We start from the raw sequence: 18,861 nt of genomic DNA on the forward strand, positions 1-18,861 counted from the left end.
TATCAAACAATATCATTAATATCACACACAATTAAAATCTTACTGAAGATAATTCAAAAATGGTTGCAGCAGTATATTGATAGAGAACTTCCCGAAATGCAAGCTGGATTCAGAAGAGGACATGGAACGAGGGATATCATTTCTGATGTCAGATGGATCTTGGCTGCAATCAAAGAATGGCAGAAAGATGTTAACTTGTGTTTTATTGACTGTGCAAAAACATTCAATTGTGTGGATCATAACAAATTATGGATAACATTATAAAGAATGGGAATTCCCGAACACTTAATTATGCTCATGAGGAAGTTGTACATAGACCAGGAGGCTGTCATTCGAACAGATCAAGGGGACGCTGCATGGTTTAAAATCAAGAAGGGAATGTGTCAGGGTTGTGTCCTTTCACCATACTTATTCAGTCTGTACGCTCAGCAGATAATCTGAGAAGCTAGAGTATATGAAGAAGAACGTGGCATCAGGATTGGAGGAAGAATCATTAACAACCTGCGATATGCTGATGACCCAACTTTGCTTGCTGATAGTGAGGATGACTTGAAGCATTTACCGATGAATATTAAAAACTACAGTCTGCAGTATGGATTACATCTCAACATAGAGAGAATGAAAATCTTGACAACGAGACCAGTAAGCAGCAGCACAATAAATGGAGAAAAGATTGAAGTCTAAGATTTCACATTACTTGATTCCACAATCAACACCAGTGGAAGCAGCAGTCAGCACATCAGATGACATATTGCACTGGGAAAATATGTGCAAAAGACCTCTTTGAAAAGTGCTAAAGAGCAGAAAAGTCTTTTTGAAGATTGAGGCATGCCTAACCCAAGCCATGGTATTTTGAGTCGTCTCATATGCATGTAAGAGCTGGACAGTGAATCAGGAAGATCGAAGAAGAGTTGATGCTTTTAAGTTGTGGAGTTGGCAAAGAATACTGAAAGTACTATGGACTGCCAAAAGAACTAACAAGTCTGTCCTGGAGGAATTGCAGCTGGAATGCTCCTTGGAAGTGAAAATAGCCAGACTTTTTCTGACCTACTTTAGTCATGTTGTTAGAGGGACCATTCTCTGGAGAAGGATATCATGCTTGGTAAAGTGAAGGGTCAACAAAGAAGGGGAAGGCCCTCAACCAGATGGATTGACACAGTGTCTGCAGTGATGGGCTCAGGTATAGCAAGGATTGTGAGGTTGGCACAGGAACCAGGCAGTATTTCGTTCAGTTGTACATACATTTGCTGTGAGTCGGAGACAACTCGATAGCACCCAACTACAACAACATGTGGAACACCCAGGTTTAGTACAAAGGCAACGCACCTTATTATGCACAGCCATCACTCATCTGTCATTGGAGTCTTGTGTGTTGCTATAATGCTAAACAGATTTCAACAGAACTTTAGATTAAGATGAACTAGGAAGAAATTACCTTTAAACCATACAATAAAAACCCTGTGGATGACAACGATCTGATTCACAACCGATTGTGGAGATGACACAGGACCAGGCAGCATTTCGTTCTGTTGTGCATCTGCTCACCATGAATTGAGGGCTAGCTTAAAGGCTGGTAACACCAATGTTATTGTACCCTCAGTATGTACCATGAAGTTTCTGGGTGGTGCACATAGTTAACACATTCAGCTGCTAAACAATGATTGTTGATTTGAGCCCACCCAGACACATCATGAAGAAAGGCCTAGTGATCTATTTCTGAAGAATCAGCTATTGAAGCCCCTGTGGAGCACAGTTCTACTCTGATACACATGAGGTTGCCATGAGTGGAATCAACTCAACTGGTGGTGGTAGTGGTGGTCATATATATCATAGTACTTCGTGTATAGAGGACACTCTATAATTTGATGAAAGAAGAGATAGATGGTTTAATAAATATTACTGCTAAATTTCTAAATGCTTTGTAGTTTTATCATGGTTGAAGCCTGAAGAAAGTTAAATATTTCTTACTGTCTGTTTCATTATTCAAATTGGTTGTGTCTTTGGAAGCTATAGTGAAATATGTTGCTTATCTGGGTGTTTGGAAAGCGTAGTCAGAAATCACTTTTACAATTTTTCTTCTCTTTTTAGCTATCTTTTGCTTATCCTTTGCTAGAGTAACAACTTATCTGTGATATTTATTATTAGTGAAATGAATGAATCAAAAACATAGTTTTTGATGTTTTTTTGGTTGTTGCTTTTTACCAGGTTTCTGGTATTTTATGAGTGTACAGAAAAGAATAGATAAAAATCAGCTTGACAGATCTGAGCTAGTTATCAAGGTATAGGTTCTTTCTGAACCTATTTTTAGGCTTCTAAGTTTTATTATTCACAGATTTTCAGTATACATACTTTTTAAGGGCACTCTGGTGGCATAGTGCCTAAGGCGTTTGACTGCTAGCCAGAAGGCTGGTGTTTCAAACCCACTAGCCACTCCTCAGAAGGAAGATTGGGCAATCTACTTCCATAGTGATACCATTTTGGAAACCCTAGGACACTGTTAGTCAGATCCAACTTGATGATAGTGAGTTTGGTTTTGGCTGTACTTTTCAAAAATGCTAATCTGTATCATCAAACATACTTGATTAGTATATGTTTTAAGGTAAAATAACAACCATGGTATTATTTACATAAGAGCTTTCAAAAAGAAAATGGTAATCTGTAAAATAGGTTGGCAGTTTGAAGCCACCAGCAACTTGACAACAACAGGTTTTGAAAATCTCTTGTAAGACCCTTCCTGGATTCCATTGTGAAAACAAGTTAATATAAAACTCTTTTCTAGTTCGTTTTCTCAAGGTTACTTGAGATAAGGTTACTTTATTGAACTGAGTATTTAAGCTAGTTGCTACTTAGAAGAAACTAAGCCTATGTAATTTTTTAATCTGATAAATAAATCTTCTCTACCAGCAAATCATGTAAATGAGTGGTTATGAATTATACATTAATTGGCCTTAAAATTAATAATTCGCAGATGTAGTGCTGAATGACTTGTTCTGTTTTCTTTGTTTTGAAGCTTCTTCTCAGCCTATTGATAACCATGTTAGCCCATCTTCCTACTTGAGCCAAACACCAGCATCACCATCTCGATACTCACCAGTTTCAAAAGCTGTGCTTGGAGATGATGAAATTACAAGGTAAGGAATTTCATATTCATCCTTGTTACATTTTTGTTGTTGTTGTTGTTGTTTGCCGTGGAGTCGGCCTCGACTCATAGCGAACCCCCCTTGCATTTTCAAGGCAGTATCACTACGGAAGTAGGATTGCCCAACCTCCCTTCCAAGGAGTGGCTGGTAGGTTTGAACCGCCAGCCTTCTGGTGAGCAGTCAAGTGCCTTAGGCACTATGCTACCTTGTTACATAAAGGGAACTATTATATGGAGTTTTAATCAGCAACATAAGATAGCCACAGTTTTAGAACTAAAAATTTATATTGGTGGATGATGAATTTAAACCTTAATTTTTTTTTTCATTATAGTTTTCATTGAAAAGTCTGAAGTGTAGAAGTATTTTATATACCAAATAAATTAATGCTCTTCGTTGTTGTTGTTGTTGTTTTGAGTACTGCCCTTTTGGTGGTACAATGTTTAAGGCATTTATTTGGCTGCTAACCAAAAGGTTGGCAGTTCCAACCCACTAGCCACTCCTCAGGAGAAAGACAGGGCAGTCTGTTTCTCTAAAGATTTATAGCCTTGGGAACCCTGGGGTAGTTCTACTCTACCCAGTAGGGTCACTGTGAGGTGGAATAAACTCAGTGGCAGTCAGTTCTTAGGTTTTTTTTCTTAAGGATTGGTAAATTATGCTTAGAAATTAAGTTGAAAACTATATTATGAATATACTTTATATGTGTATTTAAAACATTTTTTATATTTCTTATCTATTAAAATACATCATAAACTACTCTAGCAATTATTTATTGATGTTCAGAATTCAGTAAGGGGTATTTTCTTTATTTGGTCTATATTTTTGAAATCCTGATTCCTGACATTTACTTTTGTTACTGTACTGAACTGTACATTATCCTTTTAGTCCCAAAGAACTGTAGTAAGTGGAAAAAAATTGGTGAAAAATACTTGTTTTAATTATTCAATATAATAGTAAGATACTGTGTGCAGTTTGCTTTATTATTTACAGATATGAAATGTTTGATATTACATCATTTAACCTTAAATGTATACCAATTAATATCTGCTGTTATGTTTTTATTAAATGCATTATTGTTAATATTTTTGAAACTTCTTTATTCTTTACTTGTCTGACTTCTGACTTTTTACAATGATCTCATTAAGGACAGATAGGGTGTTTATCACTGTCCTCTTCTTATGAGTTAATGATGTTTGGAACTTAAGAGGTGCTCAGTATTGTGTTTAGAATGAAAATGAAAATTATCAGAAAGAGGTAGTATTCTTGATTTGTGGAATGAATATTAAGGTTGAATCTTTAGGCTATGCTCTTAGACTGATCTGTTATGGCCTTTTATTTTTGTTGTTTTCTAATAGTGCCAATTTATAGAGGTAAAGAGAAAAATAGTTAATGGATTATGTGGTCTTTTCTCTAACTTCTTTGCATATTTTACAAATATAAATTAAAAATGTTAGCATATATGTGTTGCTGTTAGGTGCTGTCCAGTAGATTCTGACTCAGCGACCCTATGTATAATAAGATATTATATACAATTTGCTTTATAATTTATAGAAATATATCATTTAATGTTAAATGTGTACCGGTTAATATCTGCTGTTATATTTTTGTTAAATGCATTATTGTTATTTTTGAAACTTATTTTGGCAGTCCATCTCCTTGAGGGTCTTCCCCTTTTCTCTGACCCTCCACTTTACCAACCATGATAGCCTTCTTCAGGGACTGGTCCCTTCTCATCACATGACCAAAGTAGGTGAGACAAAGTCTGGCCATTCTCACTTCTGAGGAGGATTCCACAAATTATGAATAACATTGAGAAGAATGGGAATTCCAGAATATTTAATTGTGCTCGTGAGGAAACTGTACATAGACAAGGAGGCTGTAGTTAGAACAGAACAAGGGGATACCATGTGGTATAAAATCAGGAAGAATGTGCGTCAGGGTTGTATCCTTTCACCATACTTACTCAATCTGTATGCCGAGCAAATAATATGAGAAGGTGGACTATATGAAGAAAAATGCAGCATTCTATAGCAGGTCTATTGATTTTCCTACTTTTCTGTGAAAAGCAAGTGGTTGAGTGATTGGATTGGCAGGTGGGTTACAAGATAAGTTAATCTTCCTAAATGTGTGTCTTATCACTCCATTTTGATTGATAATCACTCCTTTTTGGCTAGATAACAAAATACAGAAATCTTTGTCCTACCTTAGAAGTTCTCCAGTTTGTCCCTGGGTGATCTTTCTGAAGTTTTCATCTCACAATACAAAAAAAAATAATAAAAATCCCAGCACACAAGTTGATGGCTCATTTTAGTTATGTTATTTGAAAATCATAATGCATTTTTCTCTGGAAGTACTGTTGCATTTCAGAAGAGTATTTTTATTAAATATTATCTATATAAAAATATAAATCATGTATATTTTAAAGCATAGTGGAAGCCCTGAATAATGAGCCCACCATCTAGCATAGGAAACAAAACATCACTAGTATAGTGAAACCTACCTGTACCACTAGTCCTACACTAGCCTGTCCTACACTGACCCCTGCTCCTACCAAGATAACTACTTTCCTGAATTTTGTGTTTATTATTCCCTTTTTTCTTACATATATATCCTAAACAATACATTGTTTATTTTTCATATTTTTATACAAAAATACAAGCTCTGGTAGTGTAGTGCCTAAGGCACTCTACTGCTAACCAGAAGGCTGGTGGTTCAAACCCACCAGCCATTCCTTGGAAGGAAGGTTGGGCAATCTACTTCCATAGTGATACTGCCTCGGAAACCCACGGAGGGGTCGCTATGAGTCAGGTCTGACTCTATGGCACATAACAGCAGAAGCTCTGGTGGCATAGTGCTTGAAACATCTGACTGCTAACCAGGAGGCTAGTGGTTCAAACCCACCAAACCTCAGAAGGATGATTGGGCCTCAGAAACCCAAGGAGGGGTCACTATGAATTGGATCCAACTCAGTGAGTTTGGTTTTTTGGGGTTTTTAAATATATATATATATAAATTGATCTGGCAAAATTGAGTAATAGTGAATTCCTACATATGAGTGCATAGGAGCTCTGGTAGTACAGCACCTAAGGCATTTGACTGCTAACCAGGAGGTTGGCAGTTCAAACCCACCAGCTGCTCCACAGAAGGAAGACCAGACAATCTACTTCCATAAAAGATTTACTACCTCAGAAACCCAATGGAGGTCGCTATGAGTGGGAATCAAGTTGATGGCAGTGGATTTTTTTTTTTTTTTGGGGTGCAGAGGGATATTTTAAAAGATTAATTCCAAATTAAAAGGAAGGATCCCTAAAATTCCTTTTTTAAAAATATTTAACTCATTAGACGTTTTGTGATAGATAAATGTTTAAAATTTGAAATGCTCACTAAGTATGCTAGATTCTGATTAAGAATGATATTCTGTATTTCATCAAATCTAAAATAATCTGCTACTGCTGCCAATTTCATAGTCTTACCAGAAATTATTATTATTCTCCCACAATTATGTCTCAACTGTGAAATTGTGAAACGTTATCAATGGTAAGATATATTTGATTTTAGAAATTTTTAAAGGGGGGGGAGATACCTAATAGAATCAGTGAAATGTAGTATATGTATTTAGCCCTAGGGAGTGTTTTGTGGGGGGGCAGTATGCATCTTAGAATTGAAGAAATGAAATAACTCTAGCCTAAACTTTTAATTATGTTTTCTATAGTTCTTCTTTTCTGTGTAAAATGCAACTGTGACGGTAACAGCCTAATAACTATTCAGTAGATAATTCTTTAAAATGTGTTTCTACAGATCATGTTCAAATCATTCCATTTATACAGCATACTTACACATGATTACATCAGTTAAGAAAAATTGTAGCCGTTACTGTGTTTTATATCTGCTACTAATACAAAAAAAAAAAAAAAAGGATAAAGAAACCACTAATCATGGCTTAAACAATAAAGATACTTAAAGGTACTTATTTCATATAATAAAAAGTCTAGAGATTGGCCATTCCAGGGTTGGTGTAGCAGCCTTAGATTTCTTGTACTCTGTAGGTCTCATCTTCATTGTGATGTCCAAACAATAAAAAGGTTCTATTGCTATTCCTTTGTTTGATGGGAGTTAAGGGCACAAGTGCTTTGTTCATTTTAAAGTCTGTCTTGATTAAGGAAGTGACAGTAAAATTCCCCTTTCTCAGAGACCAGAATGCAGTCACAGCCTAACTTTTAACAATGAGACTGGATTGCAATGACTGGTTGTACCAGTAAGTCCTGATTCAACTCTTGGGAATTGGAGTAAAGGCCTACCTTTCCTTAAAATAAAGGGATGTCTGCCTTTCATAAAAGCTAGGATGAAGTTTGGATAGGGACTACTTCATAGGCAATATATTTCTTGAACAAGGTTCAGTTTTGTTTTAGGCATTTTTATATTATTTTTTACTTTCCATACTGTTTTGTCCCTTTTGTTTTTATAGTCTGATAACATAAGAGCTATCAAGAGAATTGTCATTGATAGAACATCAAGTTCATTTTAATTTTAAGGTTTTTAACTTTTTTTTTAATTTTTAGGGAACCACGAAAAGTCGTTCTTCATCGAGGCTCAACAGGCCTTGGTTTCAATATTGTAGGAGGTGAAGATGGAGAAGGAATATTTATTTCCTTTATATTGGCTGGAGGACCTGCTGATCTTAGTGGAGAGCTCAGAAAGGGAGACCGTATTATATCGGTAGGATGTGTTAATCAAAATAATAATGTTTTTGTCATTTTAATGATGACCTATTAATTATTAGAAGTACATTTTGGTTTGATTTTGTTTTTTTGTTTTTTACATCGTAAAGTTATAGGGATATTTTGGTTATATTCTTAACTTTATACAGCGTAATTATACTGTTATCAGAGAACTTCATGATAGATTTTTTGATAATATTTGACTTACTTATAAAGGGTCGGATTTTATAAATGTGCTTTAAGGGAATATAAGGAGCTCTGGTGACATAGTGCCTAAGACAAACCCACCAGCTGCTCTGCAAAAGAAAGATGGGGCAGTCTACTTCTGTAAAATTTAACACTTTGGAAACCCGATGGGGATTCTATGAGTCAGAATTGACACGATGGCAGTGAGTTTGGTTTTGGTTTGATATATTAATTTTAGGAGACATGGTGGCACGGTGGGTAAGCACTCAGCTGCTAACCAAAAGTCAGTAGTTCAAACCCACTAGCCACTCTGGGAAAAAGATATAGCATATTCTGCTCCTGTAAAGGTTATAGCTTTGGAAACCCTGTTAGGCAGTTCTACTCTGTCCAAGAGGTTAACTATAAGTCTGAATCAACTTGGTGGCAGTAAGTTTTGGTGGGTATATTAACTTTTTTTTTTTTTCCTTTGCTGGATATTTGCCTCATCTTTTATATCCATTTGTCTGTGTGCTTATATAATTATTAAATCTTAACAGTTTTAGACTAAAACTGATCAATAGCTCTACTTTTTGTCCTAATAGCACACAGACCTTGGGAAACTTCAATTCTAAATCACATTATTTCCAGTGTTTTACTTCTGTTTCATTTTTATACTTTGAAATTTTGTCATTTTCATTTTTGTTCTTTAACAGTTAACCCACATGGTCTATAATTTCTTTATTGATACATCTTTTTTTTTTTTGGTACCTAATTTTTGCTTCTATATCTCAATGGGGAGCTCTGCTAGCATAGTGGCTAAGACACTTGCCTGCTAACCAGAAGACTGGCGGTTCAAACCCACCAGCCACTCCTCGGAAGGAAGGTTGGGCAATCCTACTTCCGTAGTGATACTGCCTCGGAAACCCAAGGAGGGGTCACTATGAGTCGGGGCCGACTCGACGGCACATAACAACAACACAACATATCTCAATGAGTCACTCTAGCATTTTGGATGGGTCAGTTATTCATTGTAAAGAACTATCTTGCAATTTAGCATTTTTAGCTCCCATTCTCCACAAACTAGTAGAACTCCCTAGTCATTGTAAAAAAGGAAAAATATCCCATCAATATTCAGATTCACCTTAATGAGAGCCTTGCTTTCAGCAGTGCTTTTGTTTGAAAATATGTTTTAACCTTATTCATAAATTTAGTTCAGTCTGACATTTTTAGGTTGACAGCTATTATCTCTCTGTACTTTGAAGATGCTGTTTTATGCTGTCAGCTCACATTCTTACTGTTGTTTGTGAGTGATTTTTTCTTTTCTCTCTGCATTTAAGATCTCTTTGTCTTTGATCTATTGCAGTTTCACTAAAATGCATCTATCTCCAATTTTACTTACTCTGATTGGGATTCATTATGCTTCCTGATATCAAAGGAGAGTTCATCATCATTCATGATGTGTTTCTTCTTTCTAGAAACTTCTTAGTCATTGTCTTGTCAAATTTTTCCATTCCTACTTTATATGATTCTGGCCTTCTTGAACTCCTGTGACGGACTTAGATTCACTTTTCCATATCTTTTGGTATTTATTACCCTGTCTTCTTGTAATCCATTACTTCAGATCTGTTTTCTAATTCACAGATTTTCTTCATCTATGTCTAATCTGCTCTTTAAACCAAAACTAAGATTTTCATTTCAGTGTATCATATTTTTTTTTCTACAAGATACTCTTGTTCTTTTTTGAGTCTGCATTGGTGTTCTCAGGGAATCTTGGTTACATGCATCTTTTTATTTTCTTTTAGAGATTTTTTTTTTTTTAATCAAATAGTTTATTTTCTGAAGTTCGTAGGTGTCTAATACATGCTGTTTTTTGGTGACTCATGGTGAACTTTCTCATATTCTAAATTTTGCTTTGTGAGCTTATCTTCAGTGTTACTTTATTTGTGCAAATCCAGTGCTGCTTGAATTTTGTAGGGAGGGTGAAAGGTGTTTCTCCAGAAATATTTTACAGTGGCTTATGGTAGATTCCCAAGAGCATCATTCTTATCACCATTTTCCCAGTGAAAACACTGAACTTTAAAGATTATTTTGTCCATTGTTGTTATGTGCCTTTGAGTCAGACCTGACTCATTGAATAGTACTGTTGATCCAGAATATAAACTTTGTTCCTAAATCTCAAATCCTAAAATTTCAGAAAGTGTTACTTTATAATTTCTAATTTAAAACAAAGCAGCACAGCATAATACAGCGGTGAGAAGGAATCCTATTTGATAGCTATTATTGGCTCTATTTTTTAGGTATTAGTTTGTCCATAGTAGCTAAAAAATAGAGCCAATAATAGCTAATAAATAGTAGGATTCCTTCTCACCACTATATTATGCTGTGCTGCTTTGTTTTTAATTAGAAATTGTAAAGTAACACTTTCTGAAATTTTAGGATTTGAGATTTAGGAACAAAGTTTAAATTCTGGATATTTAAATCTGGATATTTAAATCAATATTGATTTCAAAAAAAAACTTACTGCTGTTGAGTCAGATCTGATTCAAAGTGATCCCTTCTTGGGTTTCCAAGGCAGTATCACTACGGAAGTAGATTGCCCAACCTTCCTTCCGAGGAGTGGCTGGTGGTTTGAACCGGGTTAGCAGTCAGATGCCTTAAGCAGTATACTACCAGAGCTCCCTTTCAACATTGTTAATATTTTAAATCATTTCTTCTATATAAATCAGTAGATACATTTCCAACTACAAATGTAAAATAAGGAAAATCAGAAAATATTCCCAAAATTGAAAATATATATGGCTGGAACATAATAGGAAAGTAATTCCAGAAATACAAATTGCATCTTTTATGAAGTTTTCAGATCAGTTTTTCTCACATTTTCATCCTCCCCACACATACTTAGATGTGTCAACATATTTCTACATCCTACTCTCTTTGATAATTTTAATTCAAGTATAGACTGAATCCAGGACAGAAAGAGAGGCGACTGATTTACAAAATAAGAAGTCAATTTTTGTTTGAGTTTTTCTGTGATGTCAGGGTTACCAGCTGGTGCTTGAAAGCACATAGCTCTTGAGCACTTGAGTCTTCAAATATGCAGCAATACTTCATTAAGGATTATAGTACTACAATCTTACAAAATTATTAATATGCAGTATAGGTGAATGGAAATTGCATTTCGATATTTAAAGGTGCAGCAGTTAAAATAGCATAGTATTACACAAAAATAGTGATCATTAGAACAGATTTGAAAAGCAGAAATAGACCATCACTCATATCTTAACATCCAAAACAGTTAGGATAAATTAATCTGGATAAGTTCAGAAAAACTAAACTTACCAGAACTCAGCATTAGGATTGGAGGGAGACTTACTAACAGCCTACGTTAAGCAGATAACACAACCTTGCTTGCTAAAAGCAAAGAGGACTTGAAACACTTACTGGTAAAGATCAAAGACTGTAGCCTTTAGTTTGGACTACACCTCAGCATAAAAATCCTCACAGCTGAACCAGTAAGTAACATCATGAAAAATGGAGGAAATGTTTAAGTTGCTAAGGATTTCATTTTACTTGGATCCACAGTCAACATACAGGGAAACAGCATTCAAGAAATCAGAGAACATGCTGCACTGGGCAAATCTGCTGGGAAAGACCTCTTTAAAGTGTTAAAAAGCAAAGATACCACTTTGTGAACTAAGATGCACTTGACTCAAGCCATGGTATTTTCAGTCTCCTAATATGCATATGAAAGCTGGACAGTGTGTAAGGAAGGCTAAAGAATAATTGATGTATTTGAATGATGATGTTGGCAAAAAAATTCAATATACCATGGACTGCCAAAAGAAAGACCAAATCTGTCTTGGAAGAAGTATAGCCAGAATGCTCTGTAGAAGGGAGGATGGCAAGACTTTGTCTGACATACTTTAGACATTTAATCAGGAGGGACCAGTCCTCAGAGGACATCATGCTTGGTGAATTAGAGGGTTGGCATAAAAGAGAAAGACCTTTAAGGAAATAGATTTACACAGTGGCTGCAACTGTAGGCTCAACCATAGCAATGATTATGAGAATGGCGCAGGACCAGGTAGTATTTCATTCTGTTGTACATAGGGCTGCTATGAGTTGAAACTGACTAGATGACACCTAACAACAGCAGTAACAAACCTATCAGGGAACTGAGGATTCAAAGAAATCTGAGTGAACTAACCTACAGAAAGAAACTAGCCCTTCATAGAAGAGAAAATACTAGTCTACTAAGACTTACTTAGTAGATTGGCAGGAAGAAGACAAAGAATAGACAGACACTCTGTACTTTCAACTGCTAAGAGATGAGAGTGGAGCCAGAGAGCTGAGATAAAGCCCTCCAAGATATTGTGGACAGAGGGACTCCCAAGATGCAAAGCCTGAGACCAGTCTGGAAAGCAAATAGAACTTAACCATCAATCCAGAAAACTGACCTGTGGGCTATAATGCAGAGAGTTTTGAAAGTTGTAATTCAGCTGTAAAACACAAACAAATCTTGAGAATCTTGCTAGTGCTTTACCCTAGACCCCCTCAGAAGGAAAAGGCTTTTATCCTGCTCTCGAAATATTTGAAGCAGTATCAACTGAAACCAGCTTAAAGTTAGTTTCAACAAAATCCAGTTCCATCTCAGCTACAGGTCATATTGATGCATCCTCCTACTCTAGTAGCCTGACAGAGAAGAGTTGTGTTATTCTTTACTTTGGAGGAAAATAAACAAAAGATAGGGAAACATCAACATAGTTAAAAGTTCATTTGTTGTTTCATAAAAAATACTAGTAAAATTTTACAAACCTCTAGCAATACTGTTCAAGATAAAAAGAAAATACAAATAACCACAGGAGGAATGAAAAAGGTAATCAAAAGGTTTCACTGGTGAATTCTACAAAATGGTTAAAGAATAATTAACACCAATCCTTCACAAAATCTTCCCCAAAAAAGAAAAAGGAAGGACATACTTCACTCATCCTGTAACACTAATATTACCATGATACCAAACCAAACAAAGACTTCAGCATTGAGCAGTCCAAAAATGAAAGTAAAGGTTTCATTTTTAATATTATCAAACAGAATAAAATACTTAGGAATAAATTTAACTAAAAAGTATAAAACTTGTACACCGAAAAGTACAAAACATTGTTAAATTACAGAAGACAAAAACAAATGAATAGATATTCTGCATTCATAGATTAGAAGACATAGTTTCCTTAAAATGACCAAAAAAATCAAACCAAACCCACTGCTGTTGAGTTGTATCCGACTCATGGCGACCCCTCCTTGGGTTTCTGAGGCAGTATCACTACGGAAGTAGATTGCCCAACCTTCCTTCCAAGGAGTGGCTGGTGGGTTTGAACCGCCAGCCTTCTGGTTAGCAGTCAAGTGCCTTAGGCACTATGCTACCAGAGCTCCTAAAATGACAGTATTCCCCAAATTAATCTACAAATTGAATTCAAATCCTATCAGAATACCAGCTGCCTTTTTTCAGAAATTTCAAGCGGATCCTAAAATTCATATGAAAATGAAAGACCAATAATGGCCGAAATAATACTGAAAAAGAAACAACAAAGTTGGAAGAACCACTTCCTGATATCAAAACTTAACTACAGAGCTGCAGAACTCTTGATTATTTGTTCAGCAAACAGTTTGAATAGGTAAGGGGAAAGGATAGAACACTGCCATGCACCTTTTCCAGTTTTAAACCACACAGTATCCCCTTGTTGTATTTGATTGTCTGCTTCTTGACACATGTACACATTCCACATGAGCAAAATTAAGTGTTCCGAAATTCCCATTCTTCATAATATTACCCGTAATTTGTTAAAAATCTAAACAATCTAATGCCTTCATGTAGTCAGTGAAACACAGGTGAATATATTTCTTTCTGGTATTCTCAGCTTTGGGCCGAGATGTATCTGACATCAACAGGGATATATCCCTCCTTCCATGAAGTGCTGCAGCCGCTTTGGAAATCAGTTTATCAGCTCCTTGAAACGTCAACACAGAGTTATCATATGATCCTAGGTGTATAATACCCAAGAGAATTGAAAACATATGTTTACACAAAAACTTGCACACAAATGTTCATGTTGTTGTTGTTGTTGTTGTTGTGTGCCGTCGAGTCGGCCCCGACTCATAGCGACCCCTCCTTGGGTTTCCGAGGCAGTATCACTACGGAAGTAGGATTGCCCAGCCTTCCTTCCGAGGAGTGGCTGGTGGGTTTGAACCGCCAGCCGTCTGGTTAGCAGGCAAGTGTCCTAGCCACTATGCTACCAGGACCTCCTACAAATGTTCATAGCAGCATTTTTATGTATATAACAGCCAAAAAGTACACACAACCTGAAAGTCCATCAACTGATGAATAGATAACAAAGCAGTATATCCATATAATGGGATATTATTGAATAATAATAAAAAGGAATGAAATACTGATTCATGCTTGGTGAATTGTGAAAATATGCTGAGTTCAAGGAGACAAGCAAATGCAGCCACATATTTTAGAATTTCTTTATGTGAAATGGGCAGGGAGTGGGGGGAGAGAAGGAAGTGACTGCTAATGGGTGTGGAGTTTCTTTTGAGGGTAATGAGATGTTTTAGAATTAGATAGTGATGATGATTGCACAATCTTGTGAATATACTGAAAACCACTGACTTACACACTTTAAGAGTATGCATTTTATGGTTTGTGAATTACATCTGAATATTTTAAATGTTTGTGTAGGGAAAAAAAACACCCTAATGCTATTTATACCAGTATAATTTCTCAATGCAGGGATTTCTTCTGAAATATTCTTGGTAACATAACTTTCTATTAGAATTTTTTTAGAGATATTTTAGAAAGTCATTAATTTGTAGTCTTGTTCAGCAAAATTATTGCTGTTTTAAATCTGTTTAGGTTGTCTTCCCATCTTTCTGTAGCACACATTTCTGTACAGGAATAATTCATTAAAATTTTAAGCTCCTTGATAATCTATAATAAATAAATACATAAATAAAATCTTTAATATTCCTTCTCTAATTCTACTGGAAATTAGAATTTTCTTTCTGCTCAAAGTACAACTAGGTATGCATTGTGTTACCTTGTGTGTGTGTGTGTCCAGTTTTAGCTAGAGATATTCTCTAATAGCCATATGGTAACATTTTTTTAGATTAGAATTCTTATATCTTGGTTTTCATTGGAATGGTTTGTTGTTGTTGTGTGCCGTCAAGTCGGACCCGACTCATAGAGAAAAAAAAAATACGACTATGATTGCAGAAATTCTTATTTTTGTAAAATTTACATAAAAGTAAATTTTATCCATGTAAAGTCTAGGTGATTAGATTATCTGCAAAGGATATTTTTTCTGCAGCTAAATTAAAACACATAACCATTCCAAAACAATACACATTGGATTGGTATGTGTTTTAATTTAGTTGCAGAAAAATATCCTTTGCAGATAATCTAATCACCTAGTCTTTACATGGATAAAATTTACTTTTATGTAAATTTTACAAAAATAGGAATTTCTGCAATCATAGTCATATTTTTCAAAATTAATATGCATTCTTTAAAAGATTTTAGATTAGATCTTGACAAAATAGGCTTTCATATAAAAATGACATGACACTTCCTCCTTTTCAAAAATACTCAGTGAAGATCCTGAACATTTCTATTCATTGATCTTTGAAAAAACAAAAATTGATTATTAAAATTTATTACATTCAAGTATATTGCTCCCATGAATGTTCTAAAAATTTTGTCTTATTTTGGGAAGAACTGATCTCTCTGATGTTGTTGTTAGTTACTGTTGAGACAGTTTTGCCTCACGGCAACTCTTTGTAGAACAGAACAAAATCCTGCCCAGTCCTGCATCCTCAAAATCGTTTCTATGCTTGAACCTATCATTGCAGCCCCTGTGGCAATCTATCTTGTTGAGAGTCTTCCTCTTTTTTACTAGCCTTCTACTTTACCAAGCATGATATCCTTTTTCAGGGACTGGTCCCTTCTGACAACATGACTAAAGTGGGTAAGACGAAGTCTAACTACTCTTACTTCTAAGGAGCATTGTGACTATACTTCTTCCAAGGAAGATTCATTTATTCTTCTGGCAGTACATGTTTGTTTATTCAGCATCCTTCTCTAACACTACACTTCAAATGCATCATTTATTCTGGGATCTTTCGTATTCATTGCCCAGGTGTCACATGCATATGAGGCTATTGAAAATACCATAGCCTGGGTCAGCCACACCTTAGTCTTCAAAGTGATATCTTTTTTCTTTAACATTTTAAAGAGATATTTTGCAGCAAATTTGCCTATTCCATTATGTCATTTGATTTCTTGACTGCTAGCTACTTCCCTAGGTGTTGATTGTGGATCCAAATAAAATGAAATCCTTGACAACTTCACTCTTTTCTCCATTTATCATGATGTTGCTTTTTGGTCCCGTTATGAGGATTTTTTTTTTTTTTTTTTTTCTTTACATTGAGGTATAATCCATACTGAAGGCTGTAGTCTTTGATCTTCATCAGTAAGTACTTCAGGTCATTACTGTCATCAGGCAAAGTTGTGTCAAAGTTGTATCACAGGTCGTTAATGAATCTTCCTCCAATCCTGATGCCATGTTGTTCTTCATATAGTCCAACTTCTTGGATTATTTGCTCAGCATACAGATTGAATAAGTATGGGGAAAGATAAAACCCTTTCATATACCTTTCCTGATACTAAACACTTCAAAAAACCAAACCAAACTCACTGGTGTTAAGTCAGATCCAAGTCATAGAGACCCCTCCTTGGGTTTCCAAGGTGGTATCTCTACAGAAGTAGATTGCTCAACCTTCCTTCTGAGGAGTGGCTGGTGGGTTTGAACCACCAGCCTTCAGGTTAGCAGTCAGATGCCTTAGGTACTAGGCCACCAGAGCTCTCCTATTCAGTATCCCCTTATTCTGTTTGAACAATGACCTCTTGGCTGTGCACAGGTTCCTCATTAGCATAGTTAAGTGTTCTGGAATTCTCATTCTTCGACATGTTCCATAATTTGTTATGATCCATACATTCGAATGCCTTTTCATGGTCAACAAAACAAAGGTAAACATCTTTCTGGTATTGCTTTCAGCCAAGATCCATTTGACATGAGCAGTGAGTGATATATCCCTCATTCTGTGTTCTATTCTGAAACTGGCTTGAATTTCTGGCTATTTCCTATCAATGGACTGCTGCAAGTGGTTTTAAAAGAAGATAAATTTTCACAAATTATGAAATAGAAGTCTTTGGAGCGAGAGCATTGTACACAATGATCTCTTTGATAATCTGTGGAAAAAAAAGTTTATATTTCATCTCTGGTTTGTTCTCCTGGAAAATGAGGAGGTTTTTCTAGACAGTATAACTAGGTATACATTGTATTGAGTTTTTTATAGCCATCTTTAGCTAGAGATACTCTCTAATATCCATATTATAATATTTATTTAGATTAGTTGATGTTGCAGCATATACCAGGTATTAGCAACCTTTCAGAATTAATAGCTATATTGCTTATTCTTCTGGGATTAATCACTTAGTAACTATTTCACCAAGGGAAGAGTCATTTATTCAACAACAGCTCCTTATTAATTTAACTAAAATTTCCTCTATTTAATTGTTAGTTCTTTAAATCTGAGCTATTTAAATACTTTTGAGTAATTGCGTTCCTTGTTATACCATAAGGAAGGAAGGAAGGAAGAGAATTGGAACTGATAGGAACAATAGAGGGTAAGCATGTGCCATGTTACAGGTGAAAGGATGCTACAAACAAAAGTAACTTCCCCCTCATTGCTTGAATAGTAATTCAAGCACTAGTAAGTGAAATGAAATGTACAAATTGATGGCACCTGTTGATTTTTCATTTTATCAAATTAAAGTATACTCTGTAAGAGATTGCTAGGTACCCTCCTAGAAAACATAGGGGGAAGAAATGTTTTGGTTTTGTTTACTTGACGTTAAGCACAGTATTTTTAGTGGGAAAAAAAAGTTATTTTGAATAATACTAATCTTTTGTTTTCCTACACAGTATATTTTTAGTAATTGAGAACAAGAAAATATTTTACTGGTAAAATAATTGCAACAAAATGAGGTTTTTCTTTTTTTTTTTTTTTAATTTATGCCTACTCAAAAAAGAGCCTATTGTGATTTTTAATCATTATGATTAGTTGTCTCAGATTAAGATTTGGTTTGATTTACAGGTGAACAGTGTTGACCTCAGAGCTGCCAGCCATGAGCAGGCAGCAGCTGCATTGAAAAATGCTGGTCAGGCTGTCACAATTGTTGCACAGTATCGACCTGAAGGTAATAAAACTTTTGCTATTTATGTGTATTGTTTATTTAAGTTTTTAAAAGTCTTCCTCTTAACAGTATTTTACTTTTCAAACTGATTTTTCTTTCTCATTTGGTATCATTTATTAAACTAGTTTTTGCCTAGCCTGAACCTAGTTTACTATACAGGTCAAAAGTATCTAAATAAGTTATAGGAACTTACATTGAACAACTCTATCTTGAGCATGGCATCATTACTTGGATTAATTTTCAGGAATTTATTTATTTTTAATCTTGACTTTAACCAAACATACATCTTTTACAAGCTCATTCATCTGAAAAGATTAAAAACTATAAGCAAATATAGTAATATTGCCAAAGAAAATTAAGTCATCTGAATTTTTCATAGTCTTTGCAAAAACAGCAAGGAGGCCACATGTTCTGACCTCCTCTAACCCTACAAGAGGAAGACAGGATTACCAGCAGTAACCCAAGGCCTATTCCTGCCAGGCCACACATGTTGCCTCCCTCCAGCCCTTTCTCCAACCGTTCCTCC

The 18,861-nt window shown here is 35.4% G+C and overlaps 1 protein-coding gene across 1 annotated transcript in view; it reads left to right on the plus strand.

Annotated features, from left to right (window-relative positions):
• DLG1 (discs large MAGUK scaffold protein 1) overlaps positions 1-18,861 on the plus strand; it is a 392,072-nt gene that overhangs the window by 279,692 nt on the left and 93,519 nt on the right. The window contains exons 12-14 of the mRNA XM_007957092.2: positions 3,011-3,131; positions 7,697-7,853; positions 18,236-18,338. Coding sequence (XP_007955283.1) covers positions 3,011-3,131; positions 7,697-7,853; positions 18,236-18,338 — 381 coding nt within the window. The remainder of the gene's footprint in view (positions 1-3,010; positions 3,132-7,696; positions 7,854-18,235; positions 18,339-18,861) is intronic.

Source organism: Orycteropus afer, unplaced genomic scaffold (genome assembly GCF_000298275.1).
Source record: "Orycteropus afer afer isolate SDZICR_OR568_19922 unplaced genomic scaffold, OryAfe1.0 scaffold00703, whole genome shotgun sequence".
In the NCBI taxonomy this organism is placed as follows: Eukaryota; Metazoa; Chordata; class Mammalia; order Tubulidentata; family Orycteropodidae; genus Orycteropus; species Orycteropus afer.